Raw genomic sequence first — 953 nt, 5'->3', positions numbered from 1 at the left:
TTTTGACATATTAAAAAATTTACAGAATTTCCAAGATTTTTAGAGTATTAACAGTTCTATCTTTGTGAACAAATTTTGTCTTCGCAAACCATCAGAGTCAATTAGAATTTTAAATATTAATAACTGTATATGGGAATATTTGTATTTTTATTCTAATTTTCCATTTGTAAATTAATGATTAATGATTTAAATTTCTTTGATTTCTCTTTAAGGTTCAAGAACCAGAAAGAGAGTCCAGAAGTAAATCACGTGCTGTGAACCAACTTCTCTTTTCTTCTTTTTCATTTGACTCTGTTCTTCCTTTCTATTTTAAGTGGTGTGTGTGTGTGTGTGTCTTGTGGGTGGGAGTAGTGAATACCTATGTCTTGTCTTTGAAAAATATAAGCTTTTTTTATTAAAATAAATACTTTGTACAATTTATTAAAGAGGAATTTATGAAATTCCAAAATCTTCAGGTTATATTCTCTAAGCTTTCCCAAGCTGTATGTGGTTGAGATTTTGGAGTACGTATAAGAAAAGTTACTATAACACATATTTTCTTATCATTGTGCATTTCCCAGAGTTTGACGAAGTCCTCATTTTTAAGGAAATGTAAAACTTAAAATAAAGGTCTCTTTTGTTTGATACAAATACATAATTTATTGTGGCCATAAGGTTTGGTTTGTACTGATTTTGTTCTGCTGTTTCACAAGCATTTATTAAGCACCTGCTATGTGAGGCAGAAGGTACAAATAATGGGAAGGAATGTAAAAGAAAAAGTGGAGTAAATGTATCTGTGAGAGAAAATGTACACAGTTGAAAGTTAGATTACATAAGAATTAGATAAGTAGGCAAGCTATATGACAAAAAAACAGGTGATAAATTGTCAAGTGGTGGCATGATCAAAGCAAATTTCATTTTTGTGCATGTAATAGGCACTTTAGAGTTTTAGTGATTAGCAATTTTAAGATGTG

The 953-nt window shown here is 29.8% G+C and overlaps 1 protein-coding gene across 2 annotated transcripts in view; it reads left to right on the top strand.

Annotated features, from left to right (window-relative positions):
• The window catches only part of VRK1 (vaccinia related kinase 1), a 54,129-nt gene extending 53,495 nt beyond the window's left edge, over positions 1 to 634 (top strand). For both annotated transcript variants that reach the window (XM_008570025.1, XM_008570024.1), the window contains one exon: positions 213 to 634. In XM_008570025.1, the coding sequence (XP_008568247.1) occupies positions 213 to 244 (32 nt within the window). In that variant the 3' untranslated portion in view covers positions 245 to 634. The remainder of the gene's footprint in view (positions 1 to 212) is intronic.
• The last annotated feature ends 319 nt before the right edge of the window (positions 635 to 953 follow it).

The sequence above is a fragment of the Galeopterus variegatus genome, unplaced genomic scaffold (genome assembly GCF_000696425.1).
Source record: "Galeopterus variegatus unplaced genomic scaffold, G_variegatus-3.0.2 Scaffold559, whole genome shotgun sequence".
Taxonomy (NCBI): Eukaryota; Metazoa; Chordata; class Mammalia; order Dermoptera; family Cynocephalidae; genus Galeopterus; species Galeopterus variegatus.
Note: the sequence above shows the minus strand (reverse complement) of the source record. Positions and strands in the feature narration are given on the sequence as shown.